This window comes from Eschrichtius robustus, chromosome 14, assembly GCF_028021215.1.
Source record: "Eschrichtius robustus isolate mEscRob2 chromosome 14, mEscRob2.pri, whole genome shotgun sequence".
NCBI classification, from domain to species: domain Eukaryota; kingdom Metazoa; phylum Chordata; class Mammalia; order Artiodactyla; family Eschrichtiidae; genus Eschrichtius; species Eschrichtius robustus.
This window is the reverse complement of record NC_090837.1, coordinates 82,061,124-82,083,022: the sequence shown is the minus strand read 5'-3', so window position 1 is coordinate 82,083,022 and position 21,899 is coordinate 82,061,124. Positions and strand designations below refer to the sequence as shown.

Sequence of the window (21,899 nt, the reverse complement as noted above, 5' to 3'; positions counted from 1 at the left end):
GAAAATAAATAAATAAAAGGTCTATTCCTCAGTTAAGTGCCTGCCAAGAGCTTGGTGCTGGGTCATTTGGGAACAAAACATAAGGTCCTGGACCTTAGCCCGAAGGACATCAAAATGCAGTACTTACTACATATATGTATTTTTATGAAGACTGTGTTACTTCATTATCATGACACACAAATCATGTCTCAAAATGTAATTATATATTCATTCATGGAATATAAAGAAAGAAGTAAAATGCTAGACCTCAGAGAAAACTAAGTAAGCAGGTGCATGAAGTATGTTTACTTCAGCCTGGAAACATAATAAAATGGCATCAAACTGCTGAAGATATAAACATCCATGCGCTGTAATGAGCATAATGCCTCTATAGATGCACATCATTATTCTACTACATTACACTGATTAAATCTCACAATTCATTTTAAAGACTATTCATATCTAGCCAATGATTTAGAGGAGGATGGAAAGCTGAATTAACTAAGAGCACCAATCATTGCCTCTGGCAGAGCTTTTAAAGAACTAACTTGCAAACAAAGTTATAAAAAGAATGAAAAATGAGTCCGATGAGTACTAAGATAGCAAAGAAACTACAATGTGCGGAGAATATAAACTTTCGTTATTTAATTAATCCCACCAAAAACAAAATTTAAAATATGTTTTTAAATTAAGCAGCCACTCTTAGATTAGAAGTCACATTTTTTTCCCCTAGTCTGGCAGCAGGCTGCGGTGGGGGTGGGGGCGGGGCTGGGGGTGGGAAAGAACCAGGAAAGGAATTACAGAATCACTAAAACAAAAAAAAACTATCATTAAGGAAACTTGAGAAGATTAACGAAGTAGATCAACCACTCTTGCAGAGAATGCCGACAATAAAGAACTGTGCTTTCAAGAGGCTGAATGAATGATTCCAATCCACCTGGTGTCACGAGAATCTAGGCGATCTAATTCTGCAACCACTCCACCCTCACCACTAATTTCGCCTGGAGTGTTCCACAGCACATCATTAAAATGTTTAATTCTTTCAGCATAAATAGGTATATATCCACAGGTTACCAGGCAGGTTCACACATTCTTTTCAAATGCTCCTTACTTACAATAATAACTGTGACGAAAATAAAAGAGAAGCCAATATATAAAAATATAAAATGTTTGGTATGTACCAAGCACTTTTCTAAGAAGTGCTTTATATATTAATGCTTCATTAAATGTTATATGAAACATACGTACAACTATATTATAAATATCTGCATGTTTTCTGCTCTTTTATGACTTCCACAGCATCTAAAATAGTGCCAGCAATACTATAATAATTTTTTGAGTATTTGTAATGAGTATTAAAAAAAAAAATCACAGCTCTGATGAATAAAGAAGTAGAACCAAAATATTTGACAAAAAGAACACAAATATGTGACCTCAATTAAATTTAATTAAGATATTGTCACTCTGTTCCCTTTATCCTTCTTATTTACTTATGCTGCATAAAAAGAAATTCTCAATTTATATAAAATTAAAATGAGTTCATAGAGTTCAAACTGCTCCAACCTTTTAAAAAGTTTTAATACTGCGTTCTGAATACATTCTTTGACATTAGCCCCTGTCATTTCCACATACTGTGATTATCTTCCAGCTGTTGACATGTCATTGCCCTTGGCTACACTGGGCATTCCCATAGTTCTAAACTCTCTCTATAATAGCTCTTACCACCCTGTTTTATTGCTCATTTGGTTACCTGCCTTCCTAAAAGAGACAATAAGCTCCATGAAGACAGGGACCATGACTACCTCGGGCATCATTATATTCCCCAGGGCCTACAGCTATGTTTAGCACTAAATAAATAGTTACTGAATGAGGAAGGGAACGAAAGAGGGAGAAAAGATAAAAAATATGCTGTGATATATAGATTGAGGAGGACATTTACTTCAAGTTGTTTTTTAATCTTTTATTATTTAAATATGCAGAGCATTCATAAAGGAAGTTTTAGCATATGCCCTATGTATGATTATCTATTTTATACACTCTTATTAAGAGTCTAAAAGTCTATCATAGACATTATATAATGTATATATTAAGAAAACTGTTTTTCCTGGGAATTCCCTGGAGGTCCAATGGTTAGGACTCTGTTCTGAGCTTTCACTGCCAAAGACCCGGGTTCAATCCCTGGTTGGGAAACTAAGATGGCGCAAGTCGCGGAGCAGGAAAAAAAAAAAAGAAAGAAAGAAAACCGTTTTTCTTAAAAGAAATAGGTGCAAAAGAAAATATACTAGGTAATTATGCAAAAGAAAATATACTAGGTAATTTAATTTTATATAAACACCATTGAAAAATATTATCTACTCAACTGCTGTATCAACCCCAATCATGTAAGCATATGCATGTAACCTTATAAATGTAACTGGAGAGAAGGAAACAAATTTACTGTTTTTAATTACTATAGCCCAGGGTATCTTAACTTCATCACTACTGATACCTTGCATTGGATAAGTCACTATTTGCCAGTATCACACCCTCCCCCTTGTTGGGACAAACAAAAATGTCTCCAAGTGTTGCCAAATGTAGGGGTGGGAGTGTGCAAAATTGTTCTGGGTTAGGAAGCACTGCTCTAGTCTAATGAGTCTCAGAGTTCCTAGTCAAAACCTCCAACTCAGGTGAAGTGAGATATATTTCATCCAAAGAGATCCTATCAACATCAACTCGCCCTGCCCCTGCCGTATAATCACTATTACTGATAGAAATGTGTTGTTCCACACCAAGACTGATTGAGACGCTTTCTCCATATAGTCATTATTATCTAGTTATTATGATTAAATTTTCTATTATAAAAATAAAATAAAATCATTATATCTTTTTTAAATAAAATGCTTTTAACCAAAGAAATATTTTAGTCTTTAATCCATTAATAAGCCATCAATCATCACATAATAGATTATAGGAACACTTCCAAAATTAGTGTATATTTAGCTAGGAGATACGTATGTATGTAATAAAACGGGTGGCAATGACAAAAAGTGATAGAAAAAAATAGAAAAAAGAAAATTTATAGATGAAGATGATAGGTTTAAAGTAGCTATAAACATCCAAGTGGAGATGGAGACCACCGAATTAAATGGGATATCATTTTTTTTTAAATATCCAGCATCTAGAACAATGTCATACTCTTGAGTATGTGTACAGTACAATTTGGTCAAATGACTTAACGTTGCTTTACATTTTCACTGGCTATATTTTGAGACAGACTGATAAAAGTTTATTCTGATGAATCCAAGAGATGGGGTCATTTCTTTGAGAATGGGAAAAATCTATTACTCTAATGAAGAGACACAGTACCTGGAGAATGATCACCAACCTGGTAAAGAAATTTGAAATTGGAATGTTTTAATGAATTTAGTCTTCAGTCAGAATTAATTGCTTCTTCCCCTTTTCCTATGTATCTGATTTATACCTGTTGTATGTCAATTATATTTTTAAAACTGTGTGGAACTAATTAATTACCAATGAGAGACTAAACCCCTAAATTTTTCATTTATCTCCAATAAACTACTAGAGGGTGACTTTTTCTCCTGCATATAAGATTCCATTATTAAGGTTCAAACAAAGGGGAGGGTCTTCAATCCTTAAAGGTACAACTGCGGTTTGATTTCTTTCCTCTTTCTCTAACTAAAAAACAAAACAAAACCAAACCAAAAAGAAACAAACAAAAAAAACTACTTTAAGAACTACAGTAGAAAGTGTGGAGATGGTCTTGATTTTCTTAACTTCCCTTTTAATTTCCTTACATTTCATGCATACCTTTTAGATCACTCATCAGTACATTTTAATCTAATGAAATTGAAGAAAATGTAAAAGCACCTACCACATTGCATGGATTTAGTAGGCATTTGATTTTTTTCTTCTTTTGTATGATTCAACATAATTACTGAGACAAAGCTATCTTCCTGCAAACTTGATGACAGATGACATATTAGATCACTGTATCTCATTTTTAGTAGTAAAACACTATTAAGTATTTTTGGTGGAAATTTAAATTTTAGAAACATTAGCATATTTCAAGTGAAACCCTACCATATTATCAATGTAGAAATCTTTTTTATATCCGCTGATTTTTTTGTTGAGTTTTCTAAAAAGGCTGACTTTAAAATCAATAGTCTTGAACAAACATACATAATCAGTAGATACATACATATCTGTGATTCAAAGGTACTCCATTTTTAGATGAAAAATAACTAGATTTACTTCCCCAAAGTCATGAGACCACCTGAGTAGGGAGAAGGGAGAGTGAGATGGTGGGGTAATAAAGAAATCTTCGAGTGGAGATGAAAAAGACAGATATTCTCCTGGTGAAGTCCCTCAGTAATCTGAGGGGGAGGCACCACTCCTAGTGGTCCTACAAATCCCACCAACTGGGAGAATATGAGTTAGCCAAATGGTATAGCTTCAACTGCAAACTAAAAAATTCTACCTTCAAAATACAGAAACTCATTATTATTATATAATAAAATCTTTTTTATAGTCATAGTCCCTATTTAACATTGTGTTGGAGGTATTAGCTAATACAATTGTATAGAAGAAAGCAGTCAGAGGCATAGCAGTTGAAAAAGAAGAGGGAAGACTGTCTCTATTTCCAAATGATATAATTATATATATCTGAAAAACCCCAAAGAATCAATGGAAACACTTATAGAATCAGTAAGAAATTTTTATAATAGTATCAGGTTATGTAACTAACAAAATCAACAGTATTCACATATACAGACAAAAGCCAGTTAAATGTTATAATGGAAGAACAATAAAATTAACTACCTAAGCAACAACTTAATACATGTCCAAAACTACATAAGGAAAATTTTAAATCTCCCGAATGACAAAAAAGTAGACTTGAATAAATTAAAGGACATTCTATATTCTTGGATGGAAATCCAACATTATAAAAAAATCAGTTCTCCCTAAGTTTGTTTATAAATTAGATGGAATCCCAATGAAAGTGCCATCAGGTTTTTCCCATCCTAGAGCTACATAGGTTGATTACAAAGTTCATTTGGAAAAACAAACAAGCAAGAACATCCAGGAGAAGCCTCAAAAAGAAGGGCTTGAGCCAGAATTACTAAATATTAAAATATGAATTATCTACAGGTCAATGGAACAAACTAGAAAACAGACAACACTATATATAGAAACTCGGTATAGTAAGTGCTTTGGAGATAAACAGATGGCCATATGGAAAAAGATAATATCCATTTTTTACACACTTAAGCAGCACCAATTCCAAATGACACGTAAGGAAAAACTGGAAACAATATGTGGAATTCCAATAGCAAGGAAAACTCCCATAATTTTGACACAAAATCCTGAAACAATACGAGAAAGGGTCAATAAATTGGGTGATGAGAAAAAAAAAACATCATAAGCAAAGTAAAAAGAAAAATAACAAACCAGGAAATACTTGAACCATATATCAAAAACGTTTAATCAAACAACCCCATATAAAAATGAGCCAGAGACATGAACTGTTACTTTAAAAGAAATACAAGACACATATACGAAAAGATGATAAACTCATTCTTAACAATAAAAATACAAAATAAGACAACACTGACATTTCATTTCTCATCTATCAGAGTTACAACATTCTAAAAGCATGACAGTATACTCTTTTGGAAATGATGTAGAGAAACGCCTTCAAATACATCATCGTTGAGAATGCAAAATGGTACAACCCCTATGGCAAAGAACTTGGCAATATCTTAACAAAAGATTAGACATACATTTATCCTTGGACTCAGCAATCTCACCTCTTGGAATGTAGCCAAGATACACTATCAAAAAATGAAAAGACATATGCACAAATCTATTTACTGCAGCCCTGTCCATAAGATCAAAAATCTGGAAACAACCCAAATGCCCATCAACAGGAAACTTGTTGAATAAAACATGGTCCACCTACAAAATGGAACACCACACAACCAATTAAAAAAATGAGGAGCACACAAAACGGGGAGCATTTCACACAATACGTTTAAAGCCCACACTCTGCGAGCACTCTACTAGGTACAAGCTACTCTGAAGCTCTATTAAGAACACAGTCATCTGCTGGAGAAGTAGAATATATTTCACAGGTAGCCATACAGAATGGTAAGGGTTATATAGAAACTAAAAGTCGTTCTGCATGGTAACAAAACTTAGGAATTCTGTTTATCAAGGTAAAGCTTGTAACTCTGCCCTGTACCATTGTGTGTGTTGGTGGTGGTGGCGGGGGGCATGGAGGAGGGGAACCACAGGCTAGAGCAAGAGGCTTTTGGGGAACAGTCAGTTAACTAGTTTTCGATGACGAATGTCAGAATACAAATGAAGAGCGTGAGGGTTTCAATGCACAAGAAACGATTTTTCAAACACACACACACAGATTTAAACTGCCTAAAGAAATTATTTAATTCTTTTTAATGTTTTATAGTTTGGAACTCTGATTAAGATTTCACATAGAAGTTTACTATCAAAAAAAAAGGTTTAAAAAAACACAGATTTGTTCATTCTTCTCCTTTCACATAAACAGAAACTGTGAAATACATAAGGAAGTGTAGAGGCTTAGTGATCTCTCTGGGGTCACAGCTAATGCGTGGTGAAGCAGAAAGAGCTGCCAGACCTTCCAACACCCCTCTTTCCATTGGACTTCCCAACTAATAATCGGGTTCGGTAAATTCGTTGCTTATTCATCATTAGAAAAATCCTTCGAAAAAAACAGTATTTTCTACCTAATTAATGTCAACTACAAAGTGAATGATTATAGATTCTTGGTTGAGGAGGGAGTAATGTTTAGGAGAATCACCTTTTGAAACTCATCTCTCCTGCCTCTCACTCTACACCTTTTGAGAATCACTATGCTTAAATCTCTTCTCCATAGAAGTGGACACAGAAGTGATGAAATGGAATGGGAAAGGCCTCTGGTCCCAAGTGCCCATCCAACTTCTATAGGGGAGGGCGTGGGATGGTCTCAGGATCCTGATCATACCATAAAATAGATTATACCCAAGATTATGTGGTCACTTCCAACCTTATGTAAGTAATTTATGAAAAGCATCATGACACTTCAGATTAAGACTATAAATGCCCAATCCTCTACCCATCACCCAGGTTCAGAGATTCACTCCTAGTTTAGTTCCTCTGACTCTGATATTATTTATTTTGAAGACTCACCCTTGCTTTAGGAGAAAGAAAACAAGCAAGCAAAAATCAAAACAAAACGAAACAAAACAAAATAAAACCTGAGTAAGACCTGCTAGCCACCCCTTAGCAGAAAGTAAAGAAAAAGCCTTCTTTACTTCATGCCTGAGACAGAAAAAATCTCAGAAATAAGCTTAATTTATGTCTTTGTATCCACAAGGTATGCCAGAACTTATTTAATAATGTTTAATTATCAGAGGGATGTAGGTTAATTATATTTCTTAAAAATCAGTGGGAATATTCAAATATTAAGACCCATCCTTCCTCTTCTATTTCCATTCCCCAAAGCTAAGTGTTCTTTAGTCCAGGTACACATTTCAAATGTAAGTCTGTCTCATCATCTTTTCCTAGTAAAATATAAAGTCCTTTCATAAGGATTATAAAAAAGAACTGTGATTAGAGCACTGACATTAACTGTAGAGACAATTTTTAAAAACAAAAAGCAATCAAATAGGTGGTTGTGGTTGTTGTCATCTCTAACTAAATAAAGCACGGAGAATCTTTTCAAGTGATGGGTAAGTTTTATAGAACACACACAGAAAATATGTACAGAAAAATTACAAAAATACTAAGTACTGTTACAGATGACTGGATTGGCATTTAACAGGCTGAAAGAAACCAGATCAATCTCAATCTTGCTGGGGTCAATTCGGGTGCTCAAACCAATAAAACAATTTTTTTTCTTTATATTTGTGTACTAGAGGTGCTAAAATACTAACCAAGTCTGCAAATGTCATGCACATGCACAATATTAAAACACATTTAAAATGCTTGTTTGTATCAAAACTTGCTTAATAAAAATAGATAGTAGACGTAATAAATCTTTGGGACAATATTACTGAGGAAAAATAAAATATAAAATATCATTCTTCCCCAAAAAAGCAGGGAACAGGAAGGAGAATGAATTAGGCAAAAATATTTTAGCATAATTTGATCATTTTAATCCCAGAATTTATAAACAACACTAGAACAAAATCTACCATTTGCTATTATGATATAAATATTACAGATAAAATAGGTTCATGTAATTTTTTCTTATAATAACTTTAAATTACTGTTTTCCTTCCACACAGTAAGATCTATTCTGTCACATGCAGATCATAGCAAGGCTTTGAACTAAAATATTAAAACAATGCAATTATACATAATATCCAGTCAATATAAGGCGATAATAAAATTAGAAATGTGGTGCAAAACTATAAACGTTTCACATCCCATCCAAGTTGGATTTGTTCGTGCATATTCAGTATCTGAAGATTTAATACATCACAAGATCATCAATTCAGCTTTTTGCTCTGTAAAAGCAAGTTCAACAGGACTCTAAGTATCTGTACTGAAATAATCTGTACGAGAATAAAGAAAATTTATACTCAAAAGCTTACTAGACACTTGTTCTATTACAAAGACATGTGCCAGTATTCGTGTGCAGTGTTTTGTAAAGTACTTTATTTCCATTAGCATTATACATTTTTGTTCTTCAGCAAATCAGCAAGAGACTAACGGCACAAATCAATATCATACTCTTCATAGCAACTAATATTCAGTCATTTATTATAGCAAAGGCCACTAGAACCTCCGCTAAAGGTATACCAGGCATTTCAATTTGAACACCATTTTTGTAAAACAATGTGTCACCAGTTGAATGAGTTTTTCTTTCATAAGTCGTCTGCATAGGCTTAAGTACCTTCAACTTCTTAAAGCAGGTAGTAAGTGTACAAACAGCTCAAAGAAAGCCAGCCATGCCTCCTAGGGGCCTTGCCATGGACCACAGCTCTAGCAGAGTTAATTTCTGCATTGAAGGGAGGGAGAGTGGGAGGCCTGTCAAAGAGGAGAAGGCGGGGACATGAGAAAATAACTGAAATGATTTCAAATCCTTTCCACTCCAGAAGCTTTTCCACAGGAGCCAGTTGATAACCAGGGTTCCCTGAATGGAATGGGGAGGAAGGAAGCAGGCAAGGAGCCTCGCACTCGATGAGACCTCCTCAACTCCTCACTGTTCACCAAGGAACGAGTCATTGAATTTCCTCACGCTCCACTCCTTGCTTTGTTCCACAAGGTGGAAAACTTGTCACCGGGCTCCTACGGATAACCTGAAACCAGACTGCTGGCTATATCATTGTAGCCTCTTATACAGAGGACTTCAAGCTTACTCCTGCGGAGTTCCTAACCCACAGCCTCACTGGGTGACAGAGTTTTCTGTTTATTACTTAGCAGTAAGGTCTAAATAACCAATCAATCCAACGATGCTTTCATTTTTAATTTACCACTTTACTACTCTAATTTCCAAAACTTGTTCAAAGGATAATAGGAAAATTACAAAAATATTAAATATCACCTCAAAGAACTCCAGTCACATGAAACGAAAGGATTTTCCTTTAGATAGCTGTGACCGATTAAGAAGAAATTTCACTTATTCTCTTAGGTTAGTAGCCAAATATAGATAAGTAGAACACTTTAAACTGTTAAACACATGATTAGTCTAAAGTACTTAAAAGTAAGCTCAACAGCTCTGGCACTCCGGAAGAAGAAAGAGGAACAAATCCCTTAGGTCTCAACGAAACGACTGCAAACAGATACATTACAACTACAGTGCGCTGCGCATAATACAGTTTGTCTTAAGACAAACCCTTTCTGCCTCACGATACAGGAATTCCCACAGAACATGAAATACTTTCCATGTACATCACTTAGGCATAATTTAATACCTTCCCTTTCTAATCACAATGCACAATCATTTCCAACTGGTTTTGTGAATGCCATAAGACAACGGTTATAGAGATTTCTAAGGAAATCTCATGCTTTAATTTCAGCTGATTCACAAAACAGGCATTAGTTATAAAAGGGTCTTTGTAGAAATATCAGTTCTTCGTAAATAACCAAATGATTTCCACCTTTCTTTCCCCAATTTTATTAGAATATTTTTCTCCAAAAGATACATACAGGCAGAATGCCAGGGAAGACCTGAGAAAGCCGTCAAGTCAGCAGAAGGTGAGGTGCCAATAGGGGCTCCACAAAGTGCTCACACTAAAGCTTGGGGGTTTCTTTTCATCAGAGAGACCTTATTCTCAGCCAATTTACTCTTATTCTAAATTTAACTGAAATAAGTTTGTTAACTTGGCTTTTCTACACGCCTCAGAACACTGGAGACGGTAAATTAGAAATCAGGACAGGAGCTACTCGGGGTGAGACAAAACAGCCTGACAGCAATAAAAATTGGTACCAATTACTAGACAATCAAAAGAGGAGAAAGAAAAATTATTTTTAAAAATAAAATATGAAATGTAAGAGGCGTAGCAATCTGGGTACTTTTATGTTCAGGTTAAGTCTACTCTCTTTAATAATCAAATGGTGGTAATTTTACACCCTGGGCCAAAACAACAATTCTGGCTACTGAGAAGATGTTCAATAAGCCAGAGACATTTTGAAATATTTCAACACAAAGGGTTAATTTTTTTTTTAGAATCTGCACCTAGTGATTTTTAAACCCTCAGTTATCTAGAAAGTCATACCTAACAAGACTGTTAGAGAATTCCAAACAACTGAGGCATACAGAAAAAAGGAGGAAGGATTGCTGTGTAGTTTAAGGCCTTTCGGGGGGAGGGGAGGGGTGGAGAGATTCACTTAAATCAAACCCCCTCACTATCCTTTTCCCCATCCTCTCCCCACCAGCAAACCCTGAAAATACCTGCCTACCAAAGAATGCACTAATATTTAAATTATTTTTCTAGCTACAATATAGTTTTCCACTACCTCTGTAATATATAGTTCCATCTTACCTTCTTGTATGTGTTGGTCCATCCACATTTGTGCTCAGAATGACCACTACTTTATAACCATCAGAAAAGTGACTTCAATTCCAGGTTAAAATAGGTACTACAGTGTAGCTTGTTGAGAGTCAAACCCAAAACATTTACTAGGAGTGTCTTTCACTGAACAAAGAAATCCTATTCTGTTTCCAAGGGGGATAAAAAGACTAGCCTAACCCTGGTAACCTTAACACAAAAGGAAGCTAAAAAGGCAGGGACTCGATAAGAACAAAGGATTGTTCTTTCTGATGACATCAATACATATTAAACACGATGTGTTACACATCCTTTTATCAATAGCTGAGACGATAAATTTACAAATTAATACTACACCAGCCATAACTGCATAAAATTACAATAGCACCCTCTTTGGAAAAGATTTTGATTTATATAATGGTAGTAACTTTTATGTGTTTAATGTTTCTGAAATTAAAGGAGGAGATGAGCCACTGTGAGCAAGCAGAACACAACGTACAAGAAATAATTACCCTTGTGACCTCATGCCCTGTAAGGTCACCCTGAAACACAGGCCAAAGGAAATCAGGAAGCATCAGCATTTACCTCCAAGTAGTCACTGCCCGGAATGAAGGGCAAGTGTGGGTGTATTTCATAAACTAGCAGGTGCTTGACCTCATTAAAAAAAAAAAAAAAAAAAGTCAATTATCAAAACGCTACATGTAGAATGTCACAAATAAGAAAACTATAAAATTGGGTTCTGCAAAATATCTTCCCTTCAAAATAAATCTGAGACAACTCGTAACATTTAACCTTCACCTGCATCATAATACAACAGTTTCACAAAATGACAGTAATCCGTCCTTAGTAAGATCAGTAAAATTTTTTAAAAGTGTTTTGGAACATAAAAGTGGTTACGAATACACGCTGAAGAGTGATAACTCAGAAAATATTTACAATATTGATTTAAGTCACTATCACAAGAATGTATGCAGTATTTATAATTCCGGTCCTGTAACCGGAATAAGAATCACAGTGCACTCATCCCCAAATTTTCAATCAGAAATTAGGCATCAAAAGTTTACATCCTGGGACTTCCCTGGTGGCGCAGTGGTTAAGAATCCGCCTTCCAATGCAGGGGACGTGGGTTCGATCCCTGGTCAGGGAACTAGATCCCACACACATGCCGCAACTAAGAGTTCACGTGCCACAACTAAGGAGCCCGCGAGCCACAATTAAGGAGCACACGTGTCGCAACTAAAGGAGCCGGTGAGCCACAACTAAGGAGCCCGCCTGCTGCAACTAAGACCCGGTGCAACCAAAGTAAATAAATTGAAGAGAAAAAAGCGTACACCCTGTCTGCATTTGTAAGGGATAAAATGTTCCCCAACAGGTTCAAGGACAGAGCTTCACTATCGGAAGCAAAATTCTCATATCACTCAATTAGGACTTGGCTTTTACAAAAACTTGTGAACTGGATTTTCAGTTAAGGCAGAGTATTGCTCCTTTTTCCTCCCCAGTGATTGTTGGCTTACTGCCAGAATCCCTGGGCAATATAAATTAGAGGGAATTCTGAGGTGGTGACAATACGGAGAACAAAACTATAGAAACCAATACAGGAAAGAGAAGTGGACTGCCAACCAACATTCACTACATGTATTATGTACTGTGCTGTATGCTTCACAAAAAGCTTCTCCTCCAATGCTCTCAACAGTCCTAAGAAAAGCAACTGGCTTCTGACCCACTGCTTTCCTTAGGCTCTCAGACAAACCTACAAAAGGCTGTTACTGCATCAAATACCCAAATAAAATTCCAGAAGATCACAGTCAGTAACGCCCAGTGGATCTGAATTGCCATCTTAGCCCCAGCTCAATCACCTACTGAGTGTGAAGTCAGAGCAAGTTCCTACCCACTTTAGTTACTACCCCCAGACTCCAGGTCTCTAAGAGGAAGGGCTATCACAGTCCAACAGCCCAGGATGACCTTCCGCTCTTCAGGTAAAAGCAGTTTCTGAGTTTCAGACAAACATCTAACAAAGGGACTCTTAGACCAAGCTCGGTCATGACTTAGGAGCTGCCCATATTGCTTAGGCAATTAATGCATATTTCTTAATGCTCGGATGATTAAATTATAAGAAAATATCTGACGTATGGTGTATTTACCAGATGTATTGCTTAATATTTTACCTACTTCAGTGATTAAAAGGATTTCTATGCTAGAAAGAGGCGTTCAGTCTCTAAAGAACGCTTTATGCTGCCACTTGCCACAGCAATCACTTCCTCAAACATTAATGGCCGTGGTAGAGCGATTTCACTACAAGCACGCTGATGGCAGGCGTGGGCTGTCCACCAGCTGGCTCCATAACCTTTTGATCCCTTTGGACAGCAAATCTGTCCAACAGCCCTATGTGGTCATTCCTCATTTTTTGTATGCTTTCTTCTCCTTTCACACATTCATAATCCCTGCTCCTTTAGCTTGACATCCTTTTGTTAAAATAGAAAGCTCTCAGTAAAGCAAACTAAGACTAATTTTACACTCAGTCAATGTAAAAGTTCCAGAATAGATTAACATATTATAGCAGAAGTTGTTAGTATGAGGTGTTTGAGTTACACGCAGAATGCATATTTGTTTATTCTTTCACTAAAAATACAATTTTACAGTAAGTGATAAGATTAAAGTTTTAAGTTAGCCAGCATTCCGTTAATTTATAAAGTACTCCTAGATACTGTTGCTAAATACCAAGAACTTTAATTTACATAAATGGAAAGGTTTAAATTTGACATAAGAACAATCTAGTTTGTGCTTATTTAAACAGTGATGAAAAAACCATTCTCTTCTTTCCAGGAAAAATAAAATAAAATGGCATCCACCACCATTGCTAATGGCACCTCTCTTCCCAAACTGTCAAGAATACAACACTGTACTAACCTCTCATGTTTTCCTTAGACCTTTATATGCAATCTGTAATTAAGGCTTAGAATTGTCTTTTATTTTTCCCCTATCTACATTTTGGTCTGGTCCCATATCCCCTTCTGTAATAGCCTACCATCTACTTATTCTCCTTTAATCAATCTCCCACTCTACACTAGTCCATTCTAAATAAAGCTGTCTTGAAAATGTTTCTCAATATTTCCTAATTTCCATAGTGTTCTCCTCTTAAAAGCATCTCTAGCAATTTGCTATTTAGTTTCACTTTCAGTCTACTTTACAGTACTATACTCATAGTCTGTCCTTAAATTTGAGCATCTTATATTCAATAAGGTTTACGATAAGCTGATGAGCTAACTCTATTTTCTCGAAAACTATGAAGTTAATAACCACAAGTTACTGAACAAAGAGCACCATGCCAGACTATTCAAATACTCAAAAGGAGAGCTTTTTTCATCCCAATTTTTTTTTTATATTCTACAAAATTTTAAACCTATACATACTTAAATAAGAACTTTAAGCCGAATACCTTACATAGAGTCCGTATGTCTAAAGACCCTGGGATTTTTAACTTAAATTTCTTTTTATTAAAATAGAAAAGTTCCCAGTAAGCAAATAAAAACCAATACTCTCTCAGTAAACAGTCTGTTACCTATTTAGGTTAAAGAATTTGTAACTAGAGTTGCTAATGTGTGATGTTTTGGTTATATGTGAAATATATATTTGCATTTTTATAGATTATAAATGTGTTTATTTAACAAACATATAGAGCTTACGACTGATTAGGTACTGTTCCATGTGCTTAACAAAGATTCACTCACTACATACTCAAAATAATCCTATAAAGTCCTACTATATCATCTTCATTTCATCTGTGACAAAACTGAGGCTGAAAAAAGGTTAAGTGTCCAAGGTCACATACTTAATTAAACAACCACTATAGTCACCACTGGCAAACATCTGGTAGACTTATACGAGTTATAACAATTATAACCCTTTTTGAATCTTATTTTCATTTTCTATCTTATACAATCATGTATTGTTTGTCTTGACATGTATAATGAGTATCTCATAAATGAGAATAACTGGTATTGACAAAAGGTCACTTAAAATGAATGCACCTAAAGCCCAGGACAAATTTCCATAGTAAAAAAGTTTTTTTAAAGATTCATTGAGACTTTATCTTTTTAAAAAAGTGAAACTGATTTATTTTATCTTATACACAATATAACAAGCTAAACTTTTAATTCTGAATTCTTCCTTAGGAGAATAAATAACGAATTAAATGATGAGTTGGGAATGAAGCATACTTTTTCTAAAAAGAAAAAAATTATCACAGCGCACTGTAACTCTTCTTCAATGCACTTTAGACCTAGCAGCATAATTGCAAAGGTTTTACTTTACAAAAGCTATTCCAGAATTTCAACAATTTATCCCATGATCTTTCCCAGTCCAATGAAATTATACTCTTTTGAAAGATTCTTCAGTCAAAATCCTTGCTATTTTTCTCTTTTTCAGTAGTACACTGGTCTAAATCTACCAGATGATTCTTAAGGATTCACAATTCCAACTTCCACTTGGAAAGATCTGCCTTGTATTTGTACTTACATATCAGATCAATATCTAGAAAGGTGGTACCCACAATCATAACAATGAAATAGGCAGAGACAGATGCTAGTGTTAACAGGGTAGAATTTTCGATTCAGGGTTAACTTTATAAGGGGTCAGTGAATTTGTGAATATTTAGATATTTATTTTACATAACTTTTTAAAAAACCAAACTCCAAACCGTAAGGATTCAGAAAATGAATGAGCAGAATTTGAGGATTCCCCTGTTTTTACCTTAAGGTCAATGATTCACTTTTGGTAATAGGTAGGCAGTAGCAAGCATAATTGCAAGTTTTGGTACTTTCCTACACATGCATGGAAAGCTTTGTAGAAAAGCATGAGAGCTCTTACGTGATATGACATGGTCCATGTACTGAGGTAAGTAAGGAGCCCAGGTATCAATGGCCTCCTTCCGTCCCGCCTGCTCAATTCTTCTCAGTTCTGCTAGAAGCAGGGCCTGTGCGGCTTCTCTGACCTAAGACCACAGAACCAAATGCAAAAAACGGAAGCAGGCCAGTGAGTGAGGTGTTTAAACATGAGCAAGTTCATAATGAAAGAAAGCTAGAAAATATACAAACCACATTTACTTACATGAGAAATACTACTAACCGAACAATGAAGTAAGTACTAAAGTTGAATAAACTGGATGCAAGCAAATCAAAGATTTTCAGTTAATGATCTCACTTAAAAATACTTTAACACTAATAGAATAATGTTCGAATGCTTAATCAGTTTGGGGTTTAAAACTTCACTTTCCAAAGCTTGCACAAAAATATTCTTGTACTTTAATTTGGCATTTTCAATTTTTTTAATTTCCATATAAATATTATTGTTAAAAAATCACTGTTAGAATTATTAAATATTTTCTCTTTCAGCCTGAAGAAATTTAACCTTGTCTAGTGGATTTCTTTCTATTATAATGCTAAATAGATATTGCTTACACAAACATATATGTATTAATCCACACAATTCACGTATACCTAAGACTGGCTTAAACAATTTGTTTTCAACAAACAAGCAAATATATTCCTATGAAATCGCATTAATTCTATAAAAGGAAACTATTTTTCAAAATTATATTATCTCAATTTTTCTTTCAACATGGCACACACTTTTATGTTGCAGTTTTAGTTTAGTTTTGTTTTATTTTGGCCAAAGTGCCACACCCATTGGTTCAAAGAAGCTAGACAACTGTCAAGGTATGTACCAATCAATTTATTGAGTATTTATAATTGAAAAGATAACTCAGTAGTGTCTGATAAGAATTCAAATAAAAATTGTTTTTAACTATAACTGACTTTTGAAGTGAATTCAAACATTATTCAAATGCAAAACCATGAAAATTTCAGTATGCTGCAATTCCACTTGGAGTTGAGGGAAGGGAGACCAGGAAAGGGACAGGATGCTATTTAAATTTGGTAAATTGAAACTCTTGAATGACATAAACTGCTATATAGCTATATGGGTCAAATGCTATAATAAGCAAAATCTCCATAAAACATTTCCAAATCCCTGGTGATATTATATTCCAAGCAATATCTAATACCACACAAGTCCATTAACACAAAATAATAGCTACCATTTACTGAGCTCCTACCATGTGTCAGGCTCTGTACTTACTGTGCTACTTGCATTATCTTATTTGATCCTGACAGCAATCCTGTGAGGAATATATTATTATCCCCACTTTACAAATGAGCTTCAAATAGGTTAAGTACATCGCCTAGGGTCACAAAGTTAATAACTGGCTGAACTGATTTTTAAACCCAGGTCTCTTCTAATTCCAAAGACCTTCCCCTTCTGTTATAACACAGGACCTTCCACTGGACTATGGTTATTCACTTAGAATTTGATTGATGTGATTATACCTGAACGTGCAATCTGGGGGGAGGTGGGTTGTATGTATGTGTGTGTGCATGTATGTGTATGGTCTGTACAGAAATCAGTACTTAAGAAACTGTTCCATAAGTATATAAAACTTTTGATCAAACACTCACTAGATTAAAAAAAAAAGTAAACAAATATGCAAGTTGAAACATTACTGTTTAGAATCATTGGATCCATATTTTCTATCACATAATAAACAGGTGATAAGAAGTTAGATAAAAATAACATTTTTGTTTCAAATTTACACTTGTCCAGTGCCTTTTTAATGTTTTTGTTTTCTATCCATATCACCTCGATATTACCTCCAAGCATCGATCTTGCCATCTCCGAGCCAGCATCTCTAGAAGCGGGGGCCTAAATTTGTCCAATCCCAGCAGGTCTGGCAGCATAACACAATGCATAGCAGCCAACTGACTCCATCCTGTTAAAATGTAATATATTATAAACACTTTGGTATTCCCCCTAATCCAAATATTTTTCTGCATGTAAGTATACCAAACCTAAACCAAAAAGGGGAGACCTGCTCAATTATGTTATGATTTCAATTTATTATTAGATATTTTGTACAAAGATATAACAAATGTATTTCATTTCTAAATGTGTTTCCTCTCGAATTTCAGCTCTAAGAACGCTAAAAGTTTTAAAACAAATACAAATAAATTTCCACATTAAGTATATACGAATTCCACAAGAAAAACACATTTCTAAACATTCCCTCTAAAACAAGACATATATTCAGGTTTAGAAAAGCACAGAAATAAACACATACCAGAGCTCTAGATTTGAACGTACTGAGACAGTTAAAAGGGCACTCACACAGATATCCAAAGATAAGTTCATGTCACTTAAGGCCTGGCCATCTGGTATTACCTTCGTATCAGTCAACAGAGATATTTTCTATTCTCTGTCAGAGGGCCTTTAATTAACGTACTTATTGATCCCTTTTCTTACAAAATGAATCAGAAGTTTAGTCACAATCATAACTTAAGTAAACTAACACCAAGTTTGAGAGGAAAAAATGAATTCCTACATTCCCCAAAACAAAAACTTAATCTAAAATTTATAAAATTTTAAGTATCATTAACTCTAATCTATGGGAATAAAAGTTGTTTTTTCCAAAATTCTATTCCACAATATGGAAATTGATTATATAAAGACAACAAACAATGTAAACCACTGCAATACTTAAAAGTACTAGTATCCAGACATTCTCAAATAATCATTTCCACCCTATTTTAAAAGTGTTCATATTACAAGGTGAGTTATCTGTGACCACAAAATTTTAGCAAATCAGTGTTCTGAAATAATCTAAGCTGTAGTATTCTAAAACAACAACAACAAAAACCCTACCATAAAACTCAAAATGATTATTGGGATTGTTAAAGAGGGTGTGAGTGAGAGAGAGCGAGAGAGACAAGCCACCTATGTAAAGATTCACCCTTTCAGTAAGGAAATTCTCAACAACTGAGACTATATAATTACATTAATTAAGGTGATGAGCACACACATTTTAGATTATAATTTATTTTCAACAGAGGAATATATATACATACATATACATACATACATATATACATACACAAATATATATAAACAAATTACTACCTAGTAACTTCTTAAATGTTTTAATGTCTCATAAAAGTATGAAGTGTATTTATGAGCTAAATTTTAATATGAAGATGATTCTCACCACGGTCCAAAGCCAACAGCTTGTTTCTGAATCAACACATTACTACCTTTCACAATAGCTTAACAAATATGACCCTAATTATTTTTGCTAAAATCCAATCTTAACATACAAACCTTAGTACAGGTCTATGACAGGGAAACCAAACAAAAAATGAGTTATACTTTTACGTTCCCATGTTTTCTTTCCAAAGGAATGGTACTTAGAACACGGGCTCTGTATTTTATAGATATTGTATCATTCTTTCTGTTTGAATAGACTGGTATTATTGCTTTTAGTGAAGAGTTAGAATCATTCTGGGTTACATATGAGATTCTGTAAATTTACTCATTTTTATATTATATAAACTGGTGAAGATTGAGCCCACAGTGAAGAGACTGGATATAACTCACAGCTCACAAGTTCCGTTAAGCTTCCAGTCAGTATAAATAATCCTAGATAGCTCTTGGGGAATAAAGGTTTGCAGATTCCATTCACATTTTCAGAGCTCCAAAAATACTTTCCCCTCTAACCAGGGCACATGTTGTGTACAGAGAATAAAGAGTGTCTGTCACAGAGTAATGATACATGTAAAATAAATTAATTAGCTCTAACACCAGAGATCACATGGCAAACATCATCATGAAAACCAACCCCCTTTTTAATGCCTACTTCCTATCATAGATTAGCATCTTTGCACTTCTTTAATAGCATTCTAGATTACAGGGAACATGGTTTATACCAGCCAGGAATAACATTACATTTTTATAATCGACCCTTATCACTGACATTAGCAAATCAAGTTATAAAATGGAAACTTTAGGATCTCACACATAACAAAGCAGATGAATGTATAAATTAGATAAAAAGAACATATACTAGAATAAAGCACAGATTGAAAGAAAGTTGTTAGAAAGTTGAGAGAGAATACCTTCATTTACTAAGAAACAGGTATGTAAAGCAGGAGTAGAAGCAGGGTCAGAGCCAGAGTGATCAGCATCAGACCGAGCAGAAACGACAGGTGCGGCAACTTGCAGCAGAAAATAGAAGAAATAAAAGAGGAGAGAATTGAGATACAGCGGTTTCTGAAAAAAAGCTCAGTGTTAGTGAATACTAAAAAACAAAGTTGGCAAAATATAGTAAATGTAGAACTGAAAAATGATGTTTTAATCAGAAAGGTAGGATTATTAAGGATTATGGCAGTAAAATGATATATTTTATTGAATAGCAATCACAGTGTAGTTCAAACCAAAATCTATTTATAGTTGAATGATGTGTCATCTGATATAAAAAGAAGTTCTAAGATAACTAAGGCTGCAATGAAAAAAATGACAATAAACATATTAAGAATTCGCAAAAATGTAATTCAATTTTTAAAATGTATCACATGATGAAAAGTTTATTTTGGTCTTCGGATTGTCAATTACATTTTTTTTCTAATAATTTATTTCCTAACATTATGCCTAAATTATTTTGTAATCTCTCAAACCAATATTCACTGAGATCATTTCAATTTATTACTCATTTTATAAAAACTCAATTTAAATTATACCAACTTGTAAAATACAACTTTTAAAATATAACAATTTAAAGTTAAATTAAATACACTTAACTGTTGTTAGAAGACTCCTAACATAGCTCCATTCTTCAGTTTAAAAAATATTTTTATGATACAAATGCTTTATATTCTAAAATAATTACTGTGAATGCTATAATCCTTATAGAATAGATGGAACAACACCCACCCTCCCCCCCCAAAAAAGTTATGTTACCAGGAAAATGTTCAGCTTAAATTATCACATGAAAAGGCAAAAGGACCGTATGGCGCACACATTCTACAACTGAAGGTCAACATTAAGATTTAGAGGTCACCATTTGACACTTCCTTCCTATGGAGAAATTACCATATGTCATGCACAAGCATCTTCAAATTAATCCCTCTCCTTTCTTCTGTCATTGAACAGCAATAGGTTTGGGCTCCTGAACAGATTAAGCATTGTCTGCTGAATGATATGTTTGCTTTTCATGCAGTGAAGTTCTTTTGTAACTACAGGACAGTTGCATGAAAACAACTTTTCATAATTTCCTCACGAATGCATCATAATGTCAATCAGACACGTGTGAGGTAAACTGGAGAACTAAAAGAAGTATATGAGCAGTAGTAAAAAACAGAAAATCCAACTCCATAAACCCTAAGAAGCACCTCTTGCACACATGAAAATTTTATCTGGGAAATTATCATTCTTTTTATTATAACAGACCTGTTCTTTGTTCCTTATGAAATTATAAGTATTTTATAATGTTACACTTATGAAAGGATTAGAATTACTCTCAGTTGTATATTTCATAAGATCTAAGAATTCCATTGTAATCTTGCAAAGAAATCCCCAATATTTCTACATATTCCATTGAATAATTTCTCATTTTTAAATACAAATTCAGTAATTATGGCCTACAAAATATTCAATTCCCCATGCAAAAAGTTGGTAAGCCTTTGGTGGCAAGGAGTAAATTTACAGGTTTTAGCTTTCATGCCACCAAAATTATTGAGCAAGTTCCTCTGGTGGTTTCCAACAGTTGGGGTTTTTCTATAATTTCACTTTAAATAAAGGAGAAATTATTATTCCTGAAAAGGCTGGGTTAACTTCATCTGACTTTATCATTAATTCTGAAAGGACACTAGAATGGTAAGGTGAAAAAATTCAATACAAACAAACCAAAGTTTAGGACTGAGTGATCATTCCCCCAGCTAGGTCAAATAAGGAGTGGGATTAAACTATAATGTTTTCCCTAAATCACAAGTCGAAAGGAAACTAGAAATGCTACTGGCAAAACTG

The 21,899-nt window shown here is 34.4% G+C and overlaps 1 protein-coding gene across 3 annotated transcripts in view; it reads right to left on the bottom strand.

The window, feature by feature from the left end:
* The window catches only part of WDR7 (WD repeat domain 7), a 364,708-nt gene that overhangs the window by 220,661 nt on the left and 122,148 nt on the right, over positions 1-21,899 (bottom strand). For all 3 annotated transcript variants that reach the window (XM_068562633.1, XM_068562635.1, XM_068562634.1), the window contains 2 exons: positions 17,699-17,817; positions 15,861-15,984 (listed from right to left, as the gene is read on the bottom strand). In XM_068562633.1, the coding sequence (XP_068418734.1) occupies positions 15,861-15,984; positions 17,699-17,817 (243 nt within the window). The remainder of the gene's footprint in view (positions 1-15,860; positions 15,985-17,698; positions 17,818-21,899) is intronic.